This window comes from Amblyomma americanum, chromosome 1 (assembly GCF_052857255.1).
Source record: "Amblyomma americanum isolate KBUSLIRL-KWMA chromosome 1, ASM5285725v1, whole genome shotgun sequence".
NCBI classification, from domain to species: Eukaryota; Metazoa; Arthropoda; class Arachnida; order Ixodida; family Ixodidae; genus Amblyomma; species Amblyomma americanum.
This window is the reverse complement of record NC_135497.1, coordinates 16,776,804-16,802,137: the sequence shown is the minus strand read 5'-3', so window position 1 is coordinate 16,802,137 and position 25,334 is coordinate 16,776,804. Positions and strand designations below refer to the sequence as shown.

The window sequence follows — 25,334 nt, the reverse complement described above, 5'->3', positions numbered from 1 at the left end:
TTCGAGCTGCGCATGCGCAGACTTGCCTGTAAAGCCGACAGGTGCAAGGTGATGGTGCAGGAGCTTTCGCTGGCCACGCACTGGCAGATCTCCCGCATAACATGTGAGCTGAGTGCACGAAACGCGTGTGACGTACGCGGGCGTCGTGTGTGTACCTTGTCCCATGCACGCTAATCATTGCGCGTGTGTACTCTCAATAATTCAGTTTAGCCTGGCAGACGTGCGGCTCCTGCGTTTCAGGGGTTCAAAAGTCTTTGGATGCCGCCTCGCCAATGCGGAAGACGCAGTCGTGTTCCCGTTAAAAGTATTGCCGCCGAGCGCTGACAGCCGTGCCAGTGAGGCGGCGCTGCCTTCGGGTCCCGTCGCCCGCGGGCCCCGTGTCACGCCCCGCACTCTGGGCCCTAGCGCTGCAACCTGACGACGTGTCGCAGTGCACTCATCGTATTCGCTCGACGCGATTTCGCAGGCATCTCCTCTTTCCGCCTCCTACAGGCTCTCAAAGTAGTCGCGGAGAAATCGCCTTCTTGCGAAGCGTGCTCGCAATACCGGAGGGGTGAGAAGAGAACAAAACATGACTTTTGTCCCCAGCCAGACCTGCGAAACGTGCGCGGAGAAGTGGCCGCCATCGGAGTTGTCTGGGCCCGGCGCGGCCCAGAATTTGGGGGGCGGCAAACTTCGTTGCGTGAGTAGCGCCGGGTCAGCCGCGGTGGTGCGAAGCCCCGCTCTAATCCGCGACCGTCGTGACGCCGGCCTCCTCGGAAGCCATAGCGGCGGCACTTGAGGGGTATTCCGCCGCGAAGCCGCACCGAACCCCTCTGAGGCGACCGCGTCATCGGTGGAGCAAAAAAAGGCTCCGTGCTCAGCGGCGAGCAGCCACTGCAATAAAGCATCCGTTCTAGGATCCGAATGCACAAACACGTGGCGCGGTGTTAAACGCGTACACCCGGAGTCAAAAGATTCCGGAGCACGCGATTTGCTGGAAAAGGTTAATTTTCTGTAGCTTTCGATATGCAGTTCCTGCAGTGTTCCTGCACTAAAGCGCAGGCTGCACATTTTAATCTCAGGTTACACGCAAAGACTGGGATGACACGCAATGAATGATTGCCCTCGTTGGCGCTCTGCGTAAACTTTTGACGCCCGCGCACCAGCGCCAGCGGTGTGCACCACGCAGCGTGGAGCCACTCTTCGGGAAGACTGTCTGCTGTTGGAGCACCGCGTGAGGCGCCAAGTAAAGAGGCGTTTCGTGCACTCGGCTTCGTACGGCTTCAGCCGGAATCGTGCGTTTTCACGCGCGGCTCCCAACACGAGAGATTGCCGCCACCCGAAGAGCTAGAAGCGTCGCCCCTAAGCTCTGCTTTCTTTCTCTATTTATGCGCTCCACGTTCTGGAGAGCACGTAAATGCCAGCACCCAAAATTCATAAATGTCTGCTCCACTATTCGTTCGACGCCAAACAGCAAGGACTCCGTGCCTGTGACGGGCCTGATTACACGCTGTTTGTTCAGTGTGTTTAGGGGCATCCTTCCGGGCAAGTAGATGGGAAATAAAGTTGGAACTGCTTCTAGTAACATCCGCCCAAGTGAACAGGCGATGGTGGCCCCGGTTAAACTTGAATCCCCAGAACAGCACCAATTTTTCTTCAATGCCCATGTTCCTGTAAAAAAGTGTATGACTTTCCTTTTAGCCCAAAGGCAGTGCTTCGATGAACACTATAGATTAATTATTTCCTTATTCTGCAGCTCTCTAAGCCCTAAAGTGGCCCAACCCGCTTCACGAGATTACATATATCAGAGTGGAAGGCGTATCCTTGCCCATAGACGTGGTCACAACCGCGGCCTCCACGCACACACGTACTTGATGGACTGAAGCACTGGCAATGTACCTCGGACCATTGGGGGGAATTCTTAGAGAACGAGCGTATATGGCGACCAAGCTTGCCTTCCATAACACGAACAGTTTTTGCTGCTGGCGCACTTGTTTTATCGACGAATCCTTGCGCGTAACACACACACACACACACACACACACACACACACACACACACACACACACACACACACACACACACACACACACACACACACACACACACACACACACACACACACACACACACACACACACACACACACACACACACACGCACACGCACACGCACACGCACACGCACACGCACACGCACACACGCACACGCACACACACACTCACGCACGCACGCAGGTAAATCAGTTGAACTCGGAGATCGTCTATTTGATTTCTACTGAAATGCAGTACCTCACGCTGAAGAAAGCCGAAGTTATTCGACGAACTCACACAAAAGTGGCGCGGCGCAATAGCTAGGCAAACAGTGAGCCTCCGCGAATAACTGTGATAGAAGTGACCCACAAAAGTAGAAAGGAGGACACCCTTCAGTGAAAACGAGGCAAAAGAGAGAGATCGCACACTGTGTTCTTTTAAGAGCGCTGAGTGACTGGGAAACGGCTACGACGGCGTCGGGGGAATTTGCGTGCGGGCCACACTCAGGCAGGAGGTGAACCCGACAGAAGCAGCGCGTAGCCCGAGCGCGTTCGTCGGCGCTCGTGAGAGAAGCTCGGCAGGCGCTGACCCGGCCTGGCGACAGCTGGTAGGCGCGTTCCCACGAAGCGTCAGGCAAACCGCAAAACGGTGCCAGCGAGACAGCGCACCAGGGAGTGCTTCGGCCTGTGCAAGTATGTTTGGTGAAACCCTGGTAGATATACGTTTACCAGAGGCAATGCACAGGCAGGCTTCCAAACAGTCAGGTGCACCCAGGAGAATATACCGGCTGGGTGATCTTTTTTAACCTTTACAGGTTTTATTTTAAATAAACTGTGAAAGGTACATCGGTGCGGTTTGTTGAGCTGGTTGTGCAACAAAGCGGACATTATGTACTTCATATGAATCAATAATTAAACGATTATTTCACTAAAATTAACTGACAAGCTTTTTATTTTTATTTTTAGGATCGAAGGTTTTATTGCGAAATAGATGGCCGTCAGCAGGTGAGCGATGTTTTAAAAAAATCCTTAATCGCCAATGTGGTTCGAAATATAGAACGTCAAAAAAACGCATCTGAAAGCTCGTTACGTTGGCTTTCTTCCTCTGCATATTTATAAAATCATCAATTAGAACCGTAGTTGGTGTATTTTATGATCTAAAATAGGTTAACTTGATTTCTGCGGTTATACCACGCCCAGCGAAGCCATTTTATAATTACGTAATCCAGGAATGCCATCTCAGCAAGCTTTCAACCGCCTATTTTTGGCGTTCTATCTTTCGTACCGCACTGCCGGCTACGAAAATTTAAAAGCAAGTCTAAGCTGCGATATTGACGGCCATCAATTTCGCAATATAAGCTTGCCTCCTGAAATCAAACATAAAAAGTTTTTTATTTAATTCAAATGAACTAATCGTTAAATTATTCATCCCTACGAGGTACTTAATGTCCGCACTGCTGTACAGTCTGCGTCACCCTTGTGTACAGCGCTCAAGCAGAGTGCATCATGCACTAAAAACTGAGCCTAGAATGCTGCCCCTGGATTCTGGGGTGTCTGCCCACATTGCTGTCAGGTCTATGTGGATCTACGTCCGCGCAAGCATTGCCCCTTCAAGTTTGCAGATGTCTCCAGGTGCCGATTTTTATGCAGGGAGGCGCGCTGCTCAGGCTCTCTACACAAGGGGGACGCAGGCGGTACAATCCAGCTCAACAGTGCGCAACAAAGTATCTCAGTTTTTAAAACAAAAATTTTTAAAGGTAAAAAAAATCACCCTGTATACTACCGTCATTATTTCTGCACTGGACCTTGTGGATCCAGAGGAAAACTACGAGAAAAAAAGTGCACTTGTGACTCATGTATTTCATGCTGCCGCTACCAGTACATATAGACTTCGCGCCTGCGCTTACGCGTGCCGTATCATTTTTCGCCGTCGTTTTCCAGATGCCAAATTACGCATGCTCAAGAATCGGGCGCTGTCAAGAGGATAATAGGCAATTTAATGACTTTTAAAAGGACGAACGTGGAAAGCACGCGCAACTGAGTAGAGCCAGGCGGGCATAAAGTAATAAAAGTAAACCTTGAATTTCAGTGGAAAAAAACTAATTTTGAAGCTGAAATGGATGTCATTCGTGCCTGAAATTTACTAAAGCGCACCAAAATGTGGTAGGGGTTTAACGTGGTTAAACCGAGTACACGCGCGACAGCAGGGGAAACTTAAGCTCTTCGTTAGGGGCTTTGGTGGATTAAAACCCGTGTATGCAGAATTGGCTATTCTCTAACACTCATCGACCGCCGGCGAGTTCTTGTACCACTACCAGCCTAATGGCGCATTGGCGCAGAGGCTAAGCGATGCGCCACGGCGCTGGCAGGTGGCTGTTTCTATGTCCGCCACCAGTGGGGATTGTGTGAGCCATGTTGCTCTTCCCGAGAAATCTCGCGCGACCAGTCATTAATTAACTTAACTGCCACCTGGCTCCCATTGGCTGCAGCTTGAGCGACACTCCTTCGAACTAGCCCGAGCTTACCCGGGTCAGTTAGGAGCACGAGACAAGATTCTTGCTCGGGGCTCGCGCGTCTACAGAGTAGTGCTTCCGCACTGATACTCAGTGGCTCCTAAGATAGTAAAACAGGACTGCTCAAGCTGAAGACAAGCTGGCGTAGCGACCTTTCAGAAAATTTGCTCCCTGAATGAAGAAAAACCAGCGGGCAATGTCCACTCGATTCCGGTTCAGGGCAGGACGGGCACAGGGGAGAGGCCGTTGAACATGGGGATAACTGAGTGGTGTAAAACTGCAGCGCAGTCTCGACAAGGAGAGTTCTGTACTGAGTGTGTTCGATAATATTTCCTGCTACGCGTTCATAATCGCCACAGGGGTCAGCTGAACTCAGCCGCAATGACTTGAGCAGTAAGGGGGTTACTTTGTCAGCAGTCTCATCTGAGGCACCACCAATTTAAATGTATGCTCGTATAAATATGTACTGCAGTCATGGACAAAACTCGGCGGGACGCAGATTTGCGGTGAAAAATTATTCGGCCAGTAGATGGAGCTCGTACGTCACCTCGCGCTTTGTGGTGGTGCCGCAAAGTGTTGTAAGACAACTGGACCCTGCGCTGTTGGCAATATGTTTCTAATGGCCCATTTTTGCCTGAATACATAGAAATACTTGTTTTACCTCGAACCCGAAAAATTTTGTCGATGACTGCACGAGTCAACGGTCGCCCCTGAAGATGAGCGTAGTGATAAAGAGCTGGTAATTACTGCACGTGGTAAAATAAAGGGGACTGGCATTCGCGGAGCTAAAACTACCGATTAGAATTGTGACAAGGAAAAAAAAGACGAGTCAAAAGACAGCCAGAATAGAATAATACCCGCCCTTTCTCAGCAGAGCAAGGCGTCAGCTCCGAAGGTGACAGTTTGCTGGGAGGCTCAATAGATGATAATGAAGCGAGCCATTCAGGATGCGGGAAACGGTATGCTTGAATAAGACGTTGCCAGAAGGAACCTGAGCGGGACCCACTGCTGCGCACCGGAACGACAATCTGGAGGAATAAAGCTGCGCTCGAACACAGCTGCCTCTGCAGTACGAGAACGACGCCAGTGGAAGCTAAAAACTAAGCGAGGTTTGTTAAGAAAATACTCTTACATAGCTTCAGGAATGTCCTGACAGTTATGAGTGATAACAGAGATGGCGCGTCTGCTTTCGACCCTAACTGTCAAGGCGTTTCACTGCAACTCCAGATTATGCCTCTTCGTCTCTTCTTTTTCACGAGCACTTTCGCAGTGTTCAGCAATTGCCTGCGCATTTCCATTCGCAAAATAAACGATTTAATAATTCAAGTTCTTTAGATCTGGGAGCAGTTTATTCGCTAAAAGCAGTGTAGTGCTACCCAAGAGTACTTGCTTCAAAAAATAATGCGGGATTGTCGAAAGTGCTGGATGCTCACAGGAGGCTGATGATGTGGTCAAAATTATTTGCCCGAGGCTCCAACCTGTTTTTGGGATGTAATGCAGTTCCACCGTCGTGCTGGCCAGTACAGCGCACTATAAAATTTCATGATTTCAGGATTTTATTTTTCTTTGCCATTGAGGTACGAGGAGAGGCTGGGACTAAATGCCTTTGAGTGCCTGACGGGTTCCCAGCCCCCTCGTGCACAGAAATTACAGCCAATACAGAAAGCTGCAGAATGATTACATTCAAAGTTAACCAACTGTACAAAAAATGCATTGAGGTAGCACTCTCATGTAATGAGCAATCACGTATATAAAGCAGAAACCTTATGCAGAATAAGCCGATACCACTAAAATTGGAAATGTATGCTCTTATATGCGAAGTAGTTAGTATATATGTGCTAAAATAAAACAAAGAAAGCAATTATCACTCTGTAAAGCGGAATGAAACAAAGGAGAGTAAGCACTAAGAAAACAAACTTCACAAGAAGGTTGAAGGTCTAGTCCAACGAGAGCGATTTCATCAACCAAATTACATAAATACATCGAGGTACAAAAAAATATGATTCTAATCACGGAAGCAAACATTCCCACTCAGCAATATTATTAATTCAACCTGTTTATTTAACGCCTGCTTAAAACAGACATAGACAACAATTTTTGCGAATTTATAAAGTATATCTACTGATCGGAAAGCAGACAGCTGTTTTTCATAATTTGGCGTAATTTTAGGCGTGAGTCATTTAGAATGTCTGAAGTTATACCCACCATCATTTTCATAATCCTGCTGTAGTATATTTTTGTTTGTGTAAGACTTGAAGAAATTTCAAGTAGTAAATCTGGTCGGCGCGTAACATGGAATACTGTTGAAAAAGCGGACCGGTTCTCAGATTTGCATAAGTGTCTTGATAATTTGAGAACATGTGCAGAACGTGTTTTTGTAAAATAATTAACTTACTGTAACTGGGTTTGCTTGTTGTGCCCCATACCAATAACCCGTAACAAGGTTTCAAGAAAACAAGGGCGTTGTACAGCTGTTTTTTATCCGCATGCGGAATCAGATGTGCTATTCTGTATACGATACCTATATTCCTAGAGAGTTCACTACATAGAAAAGAAAACTTAAATGAGAGACAAAACAAAATTCAGGAAAGCAGCAACGATTAGCCCTGCAATTGCGCTAACATTTTGGTAAAAAAAATGGTAGGTTTTTAACGTAGTGAAGCCCAGTAAGACATGCGAAAGCACTTGAGGCGACACCGCTTCATAGGCAACCATATGCAAGATCTTATCGTCAGCCGCTATTGGCAGCCTCGCGCGGGGAGCGGGGGGGGGGGGGGGGGGCAGCTGCGAGAGGCTTCCGCCGCTGGCTCTCCGTCAAAGGTTGAGGCTTCACGCGTACTTTGGGTTTTTCCTCTCTCCTAGTGAAGTAGCGATTTTGCGCTAAAAAATAAGGCTTGACAATAGAGGCACCCGCCACAATCACATAGTCTCGTCAGGGTGAGGCTACGTTGACAACGGTCAAACACCTCCAAAAAAACCTTCATAAACCAGCAAAGCTTGATGTAAAATGACTTAAAACTGCAATCTCCATTTTTTTTTTTTTCAGAAGCTAAGAAGCTATCACGCGAAGCATTTCTCGCCCGTCCGTCTTCGCGAGAGCTGCTCGGAGGAGAGGGCACCCGCCTCCCGAACGGGGTGCGCGGTCCCTTCGCCGGCGATGCGATCCGGGTCAGGTTCAAGGAGGAAGGAGACTGGTCACGTGGGCGCCTCCTCGCAGCTCTTAAAAAGCGACGCCGCCGGCTGGGCGCCACAACACGGCCCGCTGCGATGACTTGGAACGCCGTCCCCTGGCTGCTGGCGATCGCGGCGATTGCCGCCTCTGGACAGCTGACCAGGCCGCGCGTCGAGGACGGCGGGTGGCAGCCCGTCCTGGGCAGGACCACGGGCAAGGCGTCCGCGAAGAAGGGCCGCGCGGCCGAATCTCGCCAGGACATCCCGGCGTTTTACGTCTGGCTTCCCACCGAGCTGCTGGACCACATCCACCCGAACGGGCCAAACTTCGCGCAGATCCAGCCTCCGGCCGGCTTCCAGCGCAGCCGGCCGAACTACCTTCCCGCCATCGACGACGCGCTGGACATCGCGACGCGCTCACTGCAAGCACCGAGGTCCGCTGCCTACGGACCCCTTCAGTCCGAGGAGGAGTCTGACGAGAGTGCGGGCAAGAGACCCTACGGGTCGCTCGTCCAGCTGACCGGCGGCAAGGGACGCGACCGCTACCAAGAGGCGCCGGCGAAGAGGCCCTCCGCAGAGACGGCTGGGTGCAGCCCCACGAGCTCGGCGGCTGCTGCGGTCACTAGCCTGGGCAACCGATCGCTGCGTCAGGTCGCTGACAGCCTCGGAGCTGGCCGCTTCTTGGACCGCCTGGGCATCACTGAAATTGAACTCCTGAGTCTCACCGGGCATGACGGTAAGTGTGTGCTCCACTGGCTACATACGTCCTTCACTTGACTCGTTGAGGCGAAAAGCCTCGTCGTGTGGCTGGTGGCTGCCCGTAGTTCATAAGTTCAGAAAAATTTAGGGCCGTTGAAAGTAGCACGAAATTCAGATGCCCTCAGTTTCTCGTATTAAGTCATTGGGTCAGGCAGCGAATGGCCAAGTGCGATGCCGCGGAATCGCTGCACCTTGAAACGCAATGACTTCGGTAGCGACCATCTTCTGCCGGCCGGGAGATGATGTGCTGCTTCTCTGCGATTCGTGGCCACCTAATTGGATGCGGCGACCGCATCGTCGCTTTCGCTAGTTGGCTGCGCGAGCATTTCCTTCGCGCTTTCCCCTGGAAGCGGTTTTCGGTCGGGGAGAAAGCGAACACGGCCTCTCTGACCGAGTGCCTTGTTCGCTGCCTCAGGCGACTTTATTTTACTCATACAAGGCGTGACCTCCTCTGCTCCTGGCACGGGCCTTGCTATAGTTAAATCATTCCCCCTGATCATGGCTTTGCTCTGTGGTGCTTTGTTCAGCTTGCTTCCGCAGTAAGCGAGTGGAATCCTTACCGAGCAACAACAGAGCATTGACATTAGAGCCAGAATAGGGCGGCACGGCGGATGAGGGGTGCCTAACTGCTCTCCCTTGTGCGACGCGGGTCGATGCGGACAGAAGTAAACGGAGCGCGCCGCCCAAGACGATAGATAATCATTAGCCTTCCCCTTCTAACGGTATGGCGACAAATGTCACCTAGTCATTGATTCCTTTCGTGATCAATATCTTCGGATTAACTGCCAATTTTCTTCCATTTATAAGCTATTCTCTTGACCTTCATTAATCTCTAGCCTTAGCTTGTTTCTACTTTTTGAAAATTTAGCATGTCCTGGCCATTCCGAAACCCCAGCGCTTCGCGGATTCCTGGGACGGCATCCTGAGGGTTGGAGAATCTTACACTGGATAAGAATATGTTCTGTCCTTTCTCTTGCATGCAGCAACTGCAAACGTCATCCGCGGTGTCAAATTTTTACCGGTAGCGGTTCGTCCTCAGGCACCCAGCCTTGGCTTCGAAAAGTAAACCACTCCCTTTTGAACTGTCAATATGTTTTCCCTTTTAATATTAGATTTAGCGGTCGCCTAGAGCTCTGTCCTGTTCTTTTTTGCGCAGTTTCAAAGAGCCCGCCAGAACACCTCTATATATCTCTAATGTAAGCTTATCCAGCATTTTCTTCAGCCAGTGAGTATTTTCTGAGGATCGCACTTTCTGTCTGAAGGTTTTCTTACTACCGGTTTCTTCCCTTTAACATTTGCACTTATTAGCCAGCCTTCTAGTCCTTCGCCTCCATGCAGTATCGATACTGCACTGGTATAAGCCGCCGGAAATTTTTGCCGCCCATCGCTTTTTATTCATATGCTTCAACCATTCTTCGTAATGCACTTTATGTTTGCCTCGCGTGCTTCGAATGTTGACCACTCCATATCACATTAAACTGCTTCATTAGTAGTTTTTCCATTCGCCCCCAAATCATGCCTGCCGGCCGTCCTCTGTTTCAAGTGTCCAATTGGTGACAGATCCCAACCATCCCAACAGCGTTTGGAAACGTTCGGTATACCATTGCGCCTTTCAAAATACCCTCGAATAATTTCATATTTGTTGTACCGCCAGAGCTCGCGACGAAAAAAAGATAGGCACGGCTTAACCACGGTTGTACCCAAATGTTGAGAGATAGCATTTTGGCAATGGCCCGGGCCAAATTTCGATGACGCCATCGCGTCGGGCACGCCCAATTAAGGTTAGACATCGCTTTTGCTCCAAATCGGCCAAGGTCAGTCTGTCAAACAAAGTCAGTCTGTTTCTATGCTGTGCTTCTCAAGGTTAAACCAAGGTCAAATCAGGCACGGAACAGTGAGCGACTTTTTGCGTTGAGTAGGGCTACTGCTCTGTGTGGATGGGTGGAAGGATGGATAAGGCTGAACCCTTTAAATCAGGAGGTGGCTCATGCCACCTAGCCATGAATTGGGAAAAATCACTCTTGTCTTGATTTTAGCCACCAATCAGATAACCTTTGGTTGGTTATTTCTAGCCGCTTAAAATCTATTTTTCCTTCAGTGTACTTACATAGACTCCAATGCTTTGAATAAATCAGCCCCGTTATTTTCGACTCCTCATCTCCACACGCACCGCATAACGTGTCGATTTCGTGGTACCTGACTCGATATGTCTTAGTCCGCAATAATCCCCTCCTGGCCTCGAGCAACAAATGGCTTCCCCTAGAATTATTGTAGATATTTTCTTTGGCAATTTCCTGCTTAAACATTCTGTATGTCCCCAGTGACGATTTCGTCGGCATCCCATGCATGTTTCCCGCAGAACCCTTTCTGTTTATTTAACCTTTTTCTCAAGCGATAATTCCTGATTTTCCTCCAACTTCTGTCAAAATTTGCTTGTCAGTTTTCTACTTCGCTTTCTCGATTTTGTGTCGACCGCCCTTATCTACAAGTAACTGAAAACTTTCCTAGCCGACTGCTTTTCCGCCATTTCTCTAAATCGGTCCTCGAATTCTATCTTACTGCTAGCAACTGCTAGTCTTACTGCTTACTTTCTGCTAGTCCTGAGACAACAGAAGTTTTAAACACGCGGGCAATTTGCGGCGGAAACGCGCCTACAGCTGTCTCAGACGAAGCGGCTTAATGGTAGCGCCGTCCCCGCGGGCTGTACCGTATCAAACCCGCGGTCTGCGCATTCCGAAATACCTCCGCGCTACAACTGGCGCCACCATCCGATCGTGACCATCATTAGCGCGACAATGATGCCGTCCGAATGCGAGGCAAGCGGAGCAATGAGAGGGTCGTGCCGGTTGGGGGCCCGCCCTTGCGCGTGGCGATTTCGAGCTTTCGCCTGGCGTGGCTAAGCGTCGATGACACGCAGTTCCTGCAGGAGGGGGTAGGCGCTTATATGACATCCTGTTTGTGCTTACCCAATGCGTAGAAATAGCTAATGCGGAAAACAGACCTCCGTATTTAGCCTTCCGGGACATAAGCGGCGCATACGACAACGTGAACAGGGAACTCCCGTGGAACATATTAAAATGTGAAGGTGTCGGTCATGGGGTAATTAAATTTCTACAGGAAATGTATCGAGAAAATACAGTTGAAATAACATGGGAAGGAATTGAGAGTACAACAACTGTCCATGTACAAAAAGGATTAAGGCAAGGTTGTCCTCTATCACCGCTGCTGTGCATGCTTTATATGATAAGTATGGAAAGAAGGCTACAATGAAGCAATCTAGGTTATGATCTGTCATACACATTAGGCGGAAAGGTTGCTGAGCAACGACTACCGGGTTTCATTATGCGGACGATATTGTACTGTTAGCAGATAGCCAGGAAGGTTTGCAAACTCTGGTTAATAGCTGTGGAGACGAAGGACACAGTCTAGGTTTCAGTTTTAGCGCAACTAAGTCAGGTGTGATGGTTTTCAACGGTACAACTGACCAGGAACTCTCAATACAAGGCCATGAAACACCCCGAGTGGCCGAATACAATTATCTCGGGGTATGGGTAAACGAAGGGCATATGTACACGGAAAAGCACGAACAGCCTCTCATAGCAAAAGGGCGAAGAGATGCCGGGATAATGAAACATAGGGCATTATGGGAGCACAATATATATATGAAGTACTGAGAGGTATTTGGAAAGGAATAATGGTGCCGGGGCTTACTTTCGGGAATGCGGTTCTGTGCTTAAGGGCAGAAGTTCATTCGCGATTAGAAGTAAACCAGAGAGCTGTTGGAAGATTAGCACTAGGTGCCCACGGGAAAGCTACAAACAAGGCAGTACAGGGGGATATGGGCTGGACATCGTTAGAAGCACGGGAAGCTCAGAGTAAAATACTATACGAAGAATGCCTGAGGAAATTGGATGATAACAGGTGGGCAGCTAAGGTATTTGAATGCCTGTACAGAAAGAGCGCTGACTCAGAATGGCGGAAAAGGGCTAGGGAAATAAGCAGTAAGTAAGCAGGACACAAGGACGGAGATATAAATAGCATTAAACGACCGATAAAAAGCGCAGAAGGTAAAAATTCGATTAGTTCAATGGAAAAGAAGCAGAGTGTAGAATTATACCGAAATTGGAAAAGGCAGACCAGGAAGGAATTGTTCCTTGCTAACGCAAGAGGCAGTTTTCTATTCTTTGAAGCTCAGGGTGTCTTAGAACGTGCAGCTACAAAAGGAAATGTAAGCAAGAAGATGACACATATTATTCTCGAATGCGGTGTTATCCATCCTGATGTCGATGTAGGCACACTCACACTCCCTGTGGCCCTAGGTTTTATAGATAACAATAGTCATGTGAATGGATCAGCGGTGGAAGTTAGCAAAACGAGGTCGGAAGATTGGTGGCTCAAAAGCAGAGAGGGGACATAATGTTAGATGTGTAGGATTAAAAATGTTTAAAAAAATGGCGAATATATAGACCAATTCAGAACACCGTTAAAGAAATATAAAGAAAAAACGAGAAAAAAAACGAGCATGGTGGCAACTGCCACCGCCCTGTTTCAAAGGGGACTCTCTTCCATGTGTCCATCGATGTTTATTGAGCTAGTACTTACAGTGGCCATTCCCCGCATTAAGCCATTGTGTGTTTGTGCGTCTGTCTGCCTGAAGCCGGTTTTCTGTCAGGCTGCCACCGTTTCAGGTGGCAGCTCAATTATTCGTAAGAGGCTGTTCGCGAAGAGCAACCTGGATCACATCTCAGTCCAAGTCCCCCGATGGCAGCATCTGCAATACAGAAGGGCATTGGTGCATCACTTGACTGCGCCAGGAGCGGTAGGAAGACTCCCAGGGATGTATGAATGGAGAGAATGACCGGAAATGAACATTAGCCCATTATCGCTATTCGAACAACTGCCATCCGTGAACGCTGGATAAGAACACCAGAACTTAAAGGAAAACCGCACCTAATTCGCATTTGGCCTAACTACGCAAATCGACCACCATTTTTTTTTCGTGCGGCACTTCGGCGCGCTCTGTCTACTTCTGCCCGCACCTTTACAGCTCAGCCTGTCGCACTATCCACGCTTGTACAAAACCTGCTCACTGTGCACACTCGTCCACGGATTATATGCGATCGGACGCCTCCAGTATCGCCAGGGCCGCCTGCTTCAGGCATTTGCCGCTTGTGCTTTCTTATGATGGACAGGATGCTAAGCCATTTCCTGTTCCAGGCCACGCGGACTAGTCTAGCTACCAATAGATTCACAAGGGGCCCAACGGAATATACGCTAACCCGGAGTCAGCTTGCAGTGCTCACTGGAATGCGGAGAGGCCTGCCGTCTAGCGGGTGCGCTGCAGATCTCAGTAAAGCCGCATGCGTGTAATAGTATTCAGATGACAAGGGGGCAGGTTTCACGCAGTGAGCTATCACATCCGCCACAAGTCTCTAGAGCTTCTGCTCAATTTCTGTAAAGTGCTGCTTTAGCAAAGCCTTCTCTTAGAAGCGCAGACGCCGATTGAGGTATAGCCTGCGCCTATGCAGTAAGTCAAAGACGCTGAAGTTAACAGGATAGTCTAACAGCACGCCAGGACCAACCAGAATAGTGTTATTGGTGCGAAAGCACTATTCTGATGGGTAAACCTCGAGCAAGGTCATGCGATGCTTCTGGGTTTGTGCCAGGTGAAAGCAATAAATAAATATCAGCGACTGGGATTCGCACCCGCGGCGGCACGAACTGGCTTCTGCTCGAGAGCACTAGGCTATCGCTGCAGCCGATCACGCCTCGTGTTAAACTGCAACACAGTCTCGTGCTGTGCACTGCACATCACCTTCTTCATCAACTAGTACTACTGTCGAACTAATATTCCCGCTTTGCGCTATGTGGTAGGGACGGAGAGATGTGCGCTGCATGCGTTGCTGTGGACAACATTGCTGCAGGAATGCGGCACTGGAGCTTAAGCCGCCGGCGTACGTTAGGTATAAGGGCACTGACGATGAAAAAGTTGAAGACGCGCATATCTGGCTCCCTGGGTCAGTGGACACCCCAATCGCGCTTTCAGGTACGTGGGGGTGCTGTACATCTGCAAAAAAACAGTGCTTTCGCACAACATTTCGTGTTTAGCAATACTAAGCCGCCAGCCATTTTTTCCGGCTTCTGTCCAAATGGCAGTGACGAGATACACAGCGCAGTATTAAGCGAGTAGGGTGAGTCCAGTAGAGCACTTGTGCAGCTCCTCTATACCGTATTCAGTCGACTCTAACGCGCCCTCTATTTTAACGCGCACCTGTTAGTCAAGTTCAGAAAAAAAATAAACTGCAATGACTTCGATTGTAACGCGCATCAGATTTTCAGGCTATACGCACCCGAGGCCGCCAGATTGCCGCTTGTCTTTCCACACAGGATCGCCTTCATAAAGTGTTGGCTTTTCTTAGCTGGCTCCTGCCCACCCTGGTCGGTGTACGCAGCACTGCAGACCTTTGCAGCGCGCCAAGATGCTGCACTCCGATATGATTATGGCCTTTATCTTTCGAGGAGGAGGTGGAGGTGGCGCACCTTGGAAGAGCGCTAAGACGCTGGTGCGCCCTGGACGGGAGCGTCGGCGGCCCATGCACGCAAGGTCACCTTTGACAGCGAAAGCTGCATCAGTTTTGTATAAGCAATTTAAACGGTACAAGAGCAGCCGTGACGGGTTACGAATCTTGCGCGTAACGCTATTGAGGTTGAGGTGTCTACCGTGAAGCGAGACAGTTACTGAGCTGTTCCTTTTCTCAAAAGGAACCGCCTACCCGAAAGACGCGAGTTTGATGCCGGCTGCGGCGGTCGGATTTCAATGGAGGCGAAATTCTAGAGGCCCGTGTACTGTGCGATGTCAGTGCACGTTAAAGAACCCCAGCTGGTCGAAATTGCCGGAGTCCTGATCACCATGACATCCCTGATAGCCTGAGTCGCTTTGGGACGTTAAACCCCCATAAACATTTTCTCAAAACTACCCGGCGGCTTACTTCCGCCGTTCACTATCTCGCGTCGAATGGAAAGGGTGAAAGCATACGGACACCTTTGGCCTCCATCGAAACGCGGCCGCTGCGGTCAGGTTCAAACCCGGGTAATCCAGCTCAGTCCGAGTAGGTCAGAAGCAGTTAGAAGATCGGTGAAGGCGTATACGAGGCAGCGGGTAAAATAATTACCTTAGGAGCCAGGGAAACGGATTAATTTCGACCACTTTTCACGCGGCACCGAAATCTCCCAGTACGCTAGTGATTTCTTACTTTCCTCGCACAGTGCGACCTAACCTACGACCTCTCGCTTCGAAGCGGAACGCCACCGCTACGAGTAAGGAGATTGATTGATTGATTGATTGATTGATTGATTGATTGATTGATTGATTGATTGATTGATTGATCGATCGACAACCTTATTTCCCCCAGAGGGGAGGGAGAGAGGGTAAGCAGAATCCCACTGTGGCGCAGGCGCCTACACGCTCTTCCTGCCGGCGGACGACAGCGTGGAACTGGTGTCGCCCCAGCTGCTGGACTCCTGGCGCTCGGACCGCAACTCTCGCCAGTCGGCGCTGCTCAACCACGTGGTGCCATCACGCCTGGCGCTCGAGGAAATGATGCGCGGAGGAAGCTTCCCCACCCGAGCGGGGGGCCGCCTCAACGTGCGCCGCAACGCCAACGCCGTAAGTGGGGTCCTTTGTTATTGTCAAGGGCGCATTCTGATAGCGCGGGACGGTCGAGGGTCATGGACAATTAAATTCCCCTTTGTAGAGAAATGAAATTTGAACAAGACCCATTCAGCCAGGTGTGTGTCTACCTCACTTTCTTTCCTGCCCGCTTTATGCTGAGGGCACTTTCCGCGTTGTCAGTGCAACGGTGCGTACAGATGAATAGCACACGCTGCAATCCAAAGAAATTTCTTGCCTTGAGGTAATTGTAGGATTATTATCAGCTACAACGTCTTCGTAGAAATGAAGGCATGCTAGGGCCCTTTCTCGGAGGCTACGGCAAATCATGTTCCAGCGGGAACTTCGAGGGCAACGTTTTTAGATAAGGACAATTGGAAAACTTGCTCCGGGAATGCGACTCCTCCCGGGTTCGAACCCGACCGCGGCGGCTGCGTTTTTATGGAGGAAAAACGCTAAGGCGCTCGTGTGCTGTGCGATGTCAGTGCACGTTAAAGATCCCCAGGTGGTAGAAATTATTCCGGAGCCCTCCACTACGGCACCTCCTTCTTCCTTTCTTCTTTCACTCCCTCCCTTATCCCTTCCCTTACGGCGCGGTTCAGGTGTCAAACGATATATGAGACAGGTACTGCGCCATTTTCCTTTCCACAAAAACCAATTATTATTATTAACGCGGCTCCTTTCCTCGCCGCTTTAATCTCAAAGAGACGTGTGAGCCATCTCTAGGGTGGTGCATGTACCGCGTCTGTTTTCTTGGTTTTCTCTTCGCCGCCGCGACGCCATTGGCTGCGCTTGGTCACGTGATCAGTTTTCTACATAATTGGCCTATCCTGGCTCGCGCCTCGCATCGTCTGCGCCGGGTTCGGCTGCCTCTAGCCGCGCGTCGCTATTGATGTTCACTGCTTGGATGTCGTCTACGTACTGATAAGTTCGCGTGCGCTCTACACCTGGGATACGAGAGGGCAGGATGCTCGGGATTGAGCTTTTGTGTGTAGATCTAGGCCGAAACTGAAAGACCCTCTGTTCGTGGTTCCACGTGGTGAAATCGAAGAAACACGACGTGCCACTTTTCCCCTCGTAGTTTGGCTTGATAAAATTATTTCCCTGGGTAGTATGCGGCTGTGCAAAGCAGGTCCGCTTTATTATCCGTGGGCAGGCCGCATTTCTGCTGACCGTTAATGCTTACCTTCCTTGTCTTACTGGAAATGTGAAGCACAGCTCTTACACGTCGCTTAGAAGAACTCTAAAGCTGTGCCTGAAGTCGCAGTAACAGCACTAAAGTGCGGGCCCCATAGTGCTCACCTTGCAGCATCGACCGCAACAGAAAATCACTATATTAGGAGATTTTCCCGTGGCTTCTTTCAACAGTTGGGTTAAGGGAAAAAAACATTGACTGATTGGCATTCTCAGAAGTAATTGAAACGCTTAGGGAATTTCGCAGCCTCGGCCCGGGAGCAAACTCCCATTTGCTTCGTAAAAAAATCTCCTCGTTAAATACGAAATCTGACGTTTAGAAGCCGCTAAAACCGGCTTCTAGGAGGCTAAATAAACTAACTTGCCCTGGCATGCAGGCAGATACGATTAAGGAAGCCTGAACAACTAGCTTTTAAGCTTCCATGACGTAACACAGCATTCCCTCGCTATATCGACTCCCTTTTTGCCGAGCTAGGAAGTCACAACGAGACGAGCTGCTGTTTGCCAGCGCGTCTTCTACGTGCCCGGTATAAGTTATGGTTATAAATGCTTCTAAACCGTTTTGTTTCATTAGTACGAAAGAGATTAAGGAGAAAACTACGTTTATATTCCTTAAATATGCCTTTGTGCGCACGTGAGTCGCCGTCTGTTGACGCTCCTCAAGTTGGGAGGCTGGGAGTAGCAGACGACGTGCCCATCCTAAAGCGACCGAGCGCCAACGCTTAGGCGGCGATCGCGAGGGTCCGCGCCGCTGCATGGCGAGCCGCGGCTGTTTTCCATCTGCCTCTATATGAAAACGTTGCTGGAAGGTTCATTGCAGGCGAAGACCGTTCAGGAACCAGCACGAATGTGTTATTCGATATCAAGGCAAAATCAAGCTGTGGAGTGGTGGCAAGAAGTGCGACATTATGAGGCCGATGTAATTGGGTTTCCCCATCAATAACTCCAGATTTCATTAGTGCACGCACATCATCAGATGGTCTCATGGGCACTGATACCCTCTTTCGGTATTATGAGCCGAAATCCCACCCGTTTTCGGGAATGCGTTTTTTTGATGGCTTCAAAGTACTACAGTAGACAGGAGCCAAGCGTTGCCGTGTTTAGTCAGGGTGTAAAATGGAGATAAGAACGAATTCACCGAATTTTTCAATTGGAAGAGAGGTGGTGGTGTTCTGTACGAATATTGTGACTGTGTCGCTCAATAACGCACCTAGCTTACGTTAGAACACCCCAGGAACTGAAAAATGCTCGAACAACGCGAGCTGCTGCGTCACACGGCCTCTGCAGAGCTGCCAATGTACTTTTATTTCAGCGTCGTATCGGGTGTTTCCAGTCAGCTGTGCTTCTGGCGGAGAATTTCCAACAGCTGTTCTCTCTCATCGAGGCAGCATCGAGATGAACAGGGCACGCGATTCATGCTTTCAGGGGCGGCTGCTATCTCCGCATTCTTCTGCCGCCGTTCAGGCTTCCCGTAGGTTATTTCAGGCCAAATGCGCCGTTCAGCTGCTGGACAGTGAGCAGGGGGCGCGCGGGGTGAAAGTGGCGGCGGCACTACGGTTAGACCCTCCGCCGTGGCCTACTTCCCCGCATGGGCTATTCTCGTCGGCCTTTTTCGATTGGCGGCTGACCTTGCGGGACCTCGCGATCCGCTTGTTGGGCGTGCACGGGCTGCCCGGAGACCAATAAAACAAAGGAGGTTGACGAACTGCGCCTGACACCGCGAGGGCAGAGGGCTTCGCGGGCGACCCACGGGAAAGCGCGCCGTGACGGGCGGATATCGGCGGCAGTCGCGAGCGCGGCTCACCGTGAGCACGCCAGTTTCAGTACTAAACAGGCCACGTGCTTTGCGGGTGCGCAGAGGCGCAGAGCGGCATTTAGTTGCTGCAGCAAGCGTGATGGCATGCCCATGGCCAACTTATCGGTACGCATTGCGACCTTCGGCCAACAGAGCGCACATCGTCAGCCACGCATGCATGCGAGCGATTTGCCACTCAGTGTGTTATAGCTCACGGATTGGCTTGTCAGTTTCTGCCGTTTTTGTTGCGGCTACATAACTTTACTCAAACTTTCATTAAAAACGGTGCTCAAGGGCCACCTTAAAGGCAAGCAATAGCAGTGGTTACACTATAATCGGTTACCGGTCAAGAACTCAGAGCATTATACCGCCTGAATTCGTGAGTTGTTGCGGAGAAAGTCCCAAAGTCCACAAATATACATCCCCGGTGCAATGTGCCGTAAATACGTCATTTCAATGGCGCTCTTCGTCACTGTGGGCGAATCAGAGGCGCCAGATTTAGAGCGGAGAAACCTGTAAAGAACCAAGCTGACTGAGCTCTGAGAAGAAAACCCTAGCTAGAATTCGCACTCGGGCAACCTCAGCCCACCACCGCGGTCCGCTCCTGAAAGCCTGCTTTGCAGCGGAGTGCGCCTCGATGATGTTGCACGAGGCGTATACATGCATTTTTGCGTGTACTTCGCATTTGCACATAGTGTACACTGCCACCCTACTCCAAACCTTTCTCGCTATCGCTCCCCCTTCTCTTTCCCTCTTCCCATCCTCTCCCTGTCCTTTTACTCACGCTAGCCGCAGCTCAGGCGCTTCAGGTTTCGATGGCAGATGCCGCGGCTGGCAACATCTTTTCCTTCTATGGTTATGTCATTAATAAAGAATCAACAATAATAATAAATACCCTGGCCGCCGGAATGAGCCTGCGTCCTATATTTAACAGGCAATAAACCATCTGACGTGTGAGCGTAAATCCCGGCTATAGTGCTCTGCTGCGCCGTGAGAGAACTTGCCGAGACTCGACTTCCGTCCCGCTGCGACCGCCGCCCGATCAGCGGCATAGCGAGTTAGCCTGCGCGTTAGCAGAGTGAGCCTGCAGCGAACTTCTCGTTAAAAAGTGTCGTACAGATGCGCATTAAAATAAACGGAGCACGTTTTTCTGTTCTAAGTGCAGTCTAACAGAAGCATTGTGCGTCCTCGAAGAACCACATCGGCTATCACTGCGAGCTTGCACTTACCGTACATGGCACGCTTGGTTAGGCAATAGATAAAAAGTGTTAGAAGGCAATAGTGCGCTCCGTTTACGTTTGTCCGCACCTGTAGATGTTGCAGCGCAACATCAATGCATCAGTATAGCTGGACTTGATGTGTTGTTTTAATGCGCCTGTCTTTCCGCCTTGCATGTACAAGAATAGCGCCGTCCAAGAATAGTTAATGCACGGAAAAGGCGCAAAGTAGTGTCGACTTTAGAGAAAACACAGCTGTCATGAAGTCAGGGAACTTTTAGACGGATGATAAGTGTGAATGTCTTAGCGGAACGAATACAAGTGCGCTGGCACTCCGTCTCAGTTGTGCAAATGTTGTAGCGTGTCCAAGGTATTGCAGCCTCTATTCGTACCCGGAGATCAACTGGCGGATTGCCTTTAGGTGCGCATGATGGCGCAACAAATAAGGTCATTTAAGGGGATATCGGCACTTCAACGTGGAAACTGAAATTCAGATCGTAAAGAATCGATAGCGCCAGATGGAAGAGGGAACGCCAGCGAGGGTTGTCATGTACGCAGCGTTGACACTGGATGGAGAAAAATAATCATGCAGCTTGTAAGCTTAAAAGAGAATTAACTGGAAGCTACTGATGAAATAAAATGTAGGATAAACCTAAGTTAGAAACCTACAGTGTGGCTAAGCAGGAATTTTGAATGAACAGCTTGCTGTGATCATTTTTTTGAGAGTTGAAAGAGAAACGCTTCTAGATGGTAGACCTGGACGCCTCAGACAGCGCCCTGGCAGCAGCTTGAGGGCCTTTGCGATGCGGGATGTCTCTGCACGCATAAATATATATAGCATGCTCTGATGTAATGTATGTGCCTCTCTAGCACCAAATAGTTGATAGGCCCAGGCAGGTTTAGGTACCATGAGCAGCCGAGCACAAATCGTCTGGGGGAGGGTAACCCGATTCTCTATGATTACCACTGCGCAAAGTCGCTGACAGCGTGGTGATCGTGAGCGCAGGTGGTGACGGTGAACGGCCAGCGCGTGATAGCGGCCGACGGCAGTGGTCCTCGGGGCGGCATCCTGCACGTCATCAGCGGGCCGCTGTCACCCACCGCCGACCGGGACGTGCTGACCACGCTCTCGGACTGCGCAAAGTACGACGGCTTCCTCACGCTCGCCACCGGAACTGGCGTCGCCGAGCTCCTGCGACGTGAGCGGCTTTTCATGCCCCGATGTTGTTAGTGGCCGCAGCGTCGCTGACCAGCCTGACTATGCCCACTGCAGGCCTCTCCCATAAACTCTCCTGTTAACCCTGTCCTTTGCCAGCTGCATCCACCCTTTCCCTGCAAACTTCTTAATCTCATCCGCCCACCCAACTTCCTGCCGCCCCCTGCTACGCTTCCCTTCCCTTGGAATCCAGTCTATTACCCTCAATGACCAGCTGTTACCTTGCCTTCGCATTACATTCCCTGCCCAAGCCCATTTCTTCCTCTTGATTTCGAGTAGAATGTCATTAACACGCGTTTGTTCCCTCACCCACTCTGCCCACTTCCGATCTCTTAACGTTACACCTATCATTTTTCTTCCCATAGCTCGCTGCGTGGTCCTCAACTTAAGCTGAACCCCTTTCTTTAGCATCCGCGTTTCTGCCCCATAGGTGAGCACCGGTAAGATGCTGCTGTTTTATACTTTCCTCTCGAGGGATATTGGTAAACTGCCATTCATTATCTGAGAGAACATGCCATATACGCTCCAACCCATTCTTATCATCCTAGTTATTTCCCTCTCATGATCCGAATGAGTGGTCACTGCTTGCCCTAAATAGGCATATTCCCTTACCACTTCCAGCACCTCGCTACCAATTGTGAACTGCTGTTCCGTTGTGCGACTGTTATGACTAGCAATAAGATACAGAAGATCGGGCACGTCGCAGCATCTCCAGCACTCCGAATCCAAAACCACGTGGCCATGCATGGAGCTACAACGGGCGCGAAATGAAGTGGGGCGTTCGGTGATGTTAGCTGCGCGCCTTTGCCTCGGTTTTCTTTTTGTCTCAGTTGTGCCCTTTGTGTCGCGTTCTGTGCGATTAGCTAATTGTGAACAGCTGTTCCCTTCCGAGACTGTTGAACCTTACTTTGGTTTCCTGCATCTTAATTTTTAAACCTACCGATCTGCTCTGCCTGTCTAACTCATTGATCATGCTTTTCAGGTCATCTCATGAGTGACTTAGCAAGGCAATGTCATTTGCGAATCGCAGATTATTTAGGTATCCTCCATTAACTCTTATCCCCAACTGTTACCAATCCAGGCCTCGGAACACCACACCACACGCACACTATATAGACGGTTATAACGAGATCTCTTGCAGCAGTCTCCCGTCGGGGCTCTGCCGATACTACATAGAGGGATTATTAATAGTTATTAGGAAAGCGGCATACACAATGAAGGGATTAATGAAAACATGAAAAAAAAACAATTTTTTTCTCCTTCCCAGGCGGACAGCGCACGTTGTTCCTGCCCAGCAACGACGCCCTGTCCAAGGTCCCGCCTGAAGAACTCAAGGTCTACCAGAAGAACGTCACCGCGCTCAAAGGTGCGCTCATCATCGCAGCTGAACACGAGGACCCGCTCAAGTCGCGGCGAGAGCTGGTGTCAGTCGCCCTGTCCACAAAGCTATTAGGACAGATGAGCGGTGGTTCGCTATATGTAGGTGTATTGTTTCTCGCCAATGGTCATACTTACGGGCAAGCAGCTCCTGATTTGCTGACGCCTGCTCTTGGGCCCGTAAAGCCGCACGACGTGAATGCGACGTTCGCGGATTGAGTTCGCAGAGGCCAGCCTACATCGCCGACGGCCACGATGTCGACTGCAAAGCGACACATCGATCTGCTGGCTTGGCGCCCTCATTGGATATATCAGCCCTTGGGTATATCCAATCAGGGTAGCGCAGCAGGTCCGGTGTAGCTTTTAGTGGCGACACTAGTATACCCCAGCAGCTCCAGCGAGCGAGTACAATGGCAAGAAAGACGAGAAGACACAGCCTGCTGTGCTCTCGTTTTTGTTCCGATGTTGTTTTTTTTCCAGCGCGTGTTCCGCTCCCCTAGACGAATCTCGCGCTGAAGCTGATGCAAAGGTAGTGCACAAAGCTCGATAAATAAACAAAACTAGACAGTTAAAACTGCTTTTAACTAATTTCAGGAGCTCAATGTTAATCAATACGCCTTTTCTTGCTTTAAAGTGCCATAAAATCACCTAAGACATTTCGGTGAGTCGCCCGCAGATATCGTATAGCAGAGCTTTGACTAACCGCGGGGGCTCTAGGGATGGTCTGCGATACGTGGGGTAGTGACTGCGGCAGTCCATGCTGGGCTCGCGGCGCTACTGTATCGTTGATGGGAGCCGGCAATTTAGACCTACCGTGTGCGGCCGGCAGTTAGCTTTATCGTCGTGGTGCGAGAGAGGTCTGGTTTGTTTGTCCGGCTTTTAAGCTTTGATTATAGCGAAACTATGCGCATAGCCCGACCTCCTGCTGCGTCTGTCGTTGCAGAGTTCCTCACGTACCACGTGGTCGACGGCATCTACTACAGCCACGACTTGCGTGACGGCCAGTACCTGAAGTCCATGCACAACGACCTCCCCATCCGAGTTGGCGTCAACGTGGACGGCTGCAATCGTACGTATGCACACCCGCGCTTGTAAAACGAGAGAGCGTAATGCGTTGGCAGCCGCGCTCTCTGGAGCGTAGCGCTTGTGTCGGCGACACTTGCTCGCCGGTAGGGCGCGTTCAAGGGGAGCTTGCGACTGCCCTGGCGCAGGACGACTGTACGAGGCCAACAACTCGCCGCTGTACCGTGCTGACATTCCGGCGTCCAACGGCGTGATCCACGTGGTCGACTGGATCTTGCTGCCGGGGGACCACAAGTGGTGCACGGGCGTTGCGCTGCCCTAGGCCGTCTGCCGATCGCCTGCTGCTGCTGCGGGCCTTCATCTGTGCCTCCTGGGACACCCGGAGCAGCACATGTCCTCAAGCAGTATCATCAGTATCACGGAAATTTCTCGGGTTTCATGTCGTCACGAGCGCAGAGCGCTCAGTGAATGAATGACCTCTTTGAAGAGCGCGCAGATAGCATTCAGTGATCTCACGGTTTCTCGTCTGGGACGAGTCGTTCCGCCTTCCTGAGTGCCACCCTTGCGCTACGAGATTGGCTCATCAGCACGAATTCGCGGTTGTCAACGAGCGGCACCAAAGTTCTGTACTCCGGCGAGCACCATCCGGCCGTCATTTGGATTCCTGGCCTCGCCTGGCACCCTCCTGGCACCACATGCGGCCAACTGGGGCGATCAGCTGCGACCGCCGACGGCCCACACAGCAGCAGCAACGGCGGCCCGTACCAAGAATAGTCACCCTAGTCGAACTCGCTGGCACGATTCGACAAGTTTTCATGTGGACGTCATAATTCCTTGGCATGCTACCATTTCTCTTCTTTCTGAACTGACACAGATTGCGTAGAGCCGTTGGTTACTGTCATCGTTAGCTTCCTGAGTGTTGACCACTTTCTTATTTATAGGTGCACAACGCTAAATGCTCTTCCATGCAATAAACGACGCTCTCGGGGCATATATATGTGTGTGTGTGTGCGTTTAGTTGGCGCCGTGCAGTGTCCTCTGAGCGTTTTGGAGGCCTGATTTAGCCAATTTTTTAATCAAGAAAATAAAAGAATGCCATGCGTGGTTCACCACAGAGCACCACTTATAATGGGAAGGCCGAAAAGGGAAGGTAAACGCGTGGAGTTGTTTTGGACTCCTCTTTTGAGTGCAAACGCCTGCTCTCGCGTGCTTGTAAACCGGATTTAACAGCAATGACTAATTAGTCTTGATGGTCAACCAGTAATCAATGGTTAATTCGTAAGTTGGCTTTTTACTGATGGCGAGGGCAATACAGAAAATAAATAGAAACCACAGGAGGAAATTTATGCATAGCATGCCTGTAGGCGGTCACTAAAGTGCGTTACA

The 25,334-nt window shown here is 50.3% G+C and overlaps 1 protein-coding gene across 1 annotated transcript in view; it reads left to right on the top strand.

Annotated features, from left to right (window-relative positions):
* The window catches only part of LOC144118418 (uncharacterized), a 97,823-nt gene extending 72,893 nt beyond the window's left edge, over window positions 1–24,930 (top strand). Inside the window, exons 3-8 of the mRNA XM_077651390.1 lie at window positions 7,574–8,434; window positions 15,912–16,123; window positions 21,339–21,531; window positions 22,816–22,914; window positions 23,869–23,994; window positions 24,137–24,930. Of these exons, the coding sequence (XP_077507516.1) occupies window positions 7,574–8,434; window positions 15,912–16,123; window positions 21,339–21,531; window positions 22,816–22,914; window positions 23,869–23,994; window positions 24,137–24,270 (1,625 nt within the window). The 3' untranslated portion in view covers window positions 24,271–24,930. The remainder of the gene's footprint in view (window positions 1–7,573; window positions 8,435–15,911; window positions 16,124–21,338; window positions 21,532–22,815; window positions 22,915–23,868; window positions 23,995–24,136) is intronic.
* The last annotated feature ends 404 nt before the right edge of the window (window positions 24,931–25,334 follow it).